This window comes from Propithecus coquereli, unplaced genomic scaffold (genome assembly GCF_000956105.1).
Source record: "Propithecus coquereli isolate 6110/MARCELLA unplaced genomic scaffold, Pcoq_1.0 Scaffold4397, whole genome shotgun sequence".
Classification (NCBI taxonomy): Eukaryota; Metazoa; Chordata; class Mammalia; order Primates; family Indriidae; genus Propithecus; species Propithecus coquereli.
In genome coordinates this window covers 26,786-28,674 of record NW_012150171.1, presented here as the reverse complement: position 1 = coordinate 28,674, position 1,889 = coordinate 26,786, and the positions used below count along the sequence as shown (strand labels likewise).

The 1,889-nt window shown below is 49.7% G+C and overlaps 1 gene segment (V, D, J or C); it reads left to right on the top strand.

The window, feature by feature from the left end:
* Positions 1-689: 689 nt before the first annotated feature.
* On the top strand, positions 690-1,186 carry LOC105818216 (the record flags this gene model as incomplete). The annotated part of the segment is given in 2 exon segments: positions 690-744; positions 850-1,186. Coding segments are annotated over 2 exon segments (386 nt in total), but the record flags the coding sequence as incomplete, so codon positions are not given.
* Positions 1,187-1,889: the final 703 nt, after the last annotated feature.

The following is a 1,889-nucleotide window of genomic DNA, read 5'->3' as shown; positions in this document are numbered from 1 at the left end:
GTCACCTAGGAGACTTAGGTGGTGTAGTCCGCGTGGCCTCACCTGAAACGAAGGGAGAATTCACATCCATGAGAACACACAGGCGTGAGCTTGGCTAGTGAGGCTCCTTTCAGGGGAATCGAAGTGGGAGTAAAGCAACTCTGCAAATGGTATTGGTCATGACGCTGAAATCTTGAAACCTTTCTGAATGCCAACAGGCTCCTTTGACCCAGGGGATCACTGTAGGCTGACATGCAAGTTTCCGGGTTTTGGTTAAAAGGAAAAGGAATTAAAGTTTCTTGGAGGTTGATTGTTTTGCAGAGAACTCATTTAAAAGTCCTACTAGTACTGCCATGTAACTGTTCCTTAGACTACCAAATGTGAGGACAAATGAAAACAGTATACAAATGGGGAATTTGATCATAATGGGACTAAAATATGCATAGAAAAACAAATCTCCCTGCTAAAATCAGGAAAAGAGAATATACACTTACAAGATTTCTTTAAAAACAGACCTACAAATTCTTCTGAATCTGAGCTGTTCAACTTTCTTTATATAATTGATTTGCTCCTGTGGAGAAGGGAAGGGGTGTGGCAGGTCAGCTCTGCCACTCAAGCATTTGCCAGGGACAGTGACATCATTGAGTCACCAAGAGCCCAAGTTCTATTTCCCCAAAGCAGGGCTGGGAGACGCAAGATTCTGCCCTGGACCTGAAATGGGCCCCCGGCTCTTCTTCTATGTGGGCCTTTGTCTCCTCACAGCAGGTGAGGGCTGGTCACAGGTGGCTTCCTTCACTGGAATTCCCAAGACCTCAGTACAAGTCTTTCTCTTAGGATGACAGCATCAGCCTCTGTCACTCTCTATTACAGGACACACGGATGCTGGAATCACCCAGAACCCAAGATTCAGGGTCACAGAGACAGGAAAGCAGGTGACACTGAGATGCCACCAGACTGACAAGTACGACTATATGTACTGGTATCGACAAGACCTGGGACGTGGGCTGAGGCTGATCCATTACTCATACGGTGTTCAAAGAACTGACAAAGGAGAATTCTCTGAAGGCTACAATGTCTCTAGATCAGACATGGAGGATTTCCCCCTCACGCTGGAGTCAGCTACCCCCTCCCAGACATCTGTGTACTTCTGCGCCATCAGTGACTCCACAGCGCTGCACGGCTGCCTCCTCGCTGCACATAAAGAGCAGTCAGAAAGTTTTAGGTTGCCTGTGTCTGGCCCCACCCAGGGACGTCCTGGCCTCCGTAGGAGTCCCAGAGTCTTTGCCAGGCTGGGCACTTTAGGGAAGTGGTTAACGTGACTCTCAGTGAGGTCCGTCCCTGAGCCAGTCTCAGCGTGACTGGAGCTCACCCCAGTAGCCTGAGCTGGCTGGGTCTCTCCCCTGCTGCTCTCTCTTTCTGCTCACAGAAAGAAAAATGCTTCTTTGGTTGAGATTAGTGGTGATTCCCTTGATCATCTCAAAGCCACCATACTCTTCTCTCCCCCATGGCTCCAGTGACTTCCCTCCCCACCTGCCCTTTCCCCTGCCCTCTACCCTTCAACTCTCGGTCATGAACCTTCTTCACTCTTGGTCACTGTCCTGGCTGCCTTTCTTCTAAGGGGCAACAGCCCTGCAGACCCTGTAGCGTGTGCCCTGCACCTGCCTCTCCACCGTCATCCTGCACCGCCTTTCCCGGCTCTCCCTGCTCCAGCCACGCTGCCCTATGTGCAGTCAGCTCCTCACACGCGCTCTGTCATTTTCCACCCTCGGGGGCTTTTTCACAAGGTGTTTCTTCTGCACTGACCACACGTCCCTCCTTATTCCCAGGTCTCTACTTCGTTCCTTACATGAGAGTACATTTTAGGTTCATTTACTCTTAACTGTAAAAAACAAAACAAATTTCACTGGAAA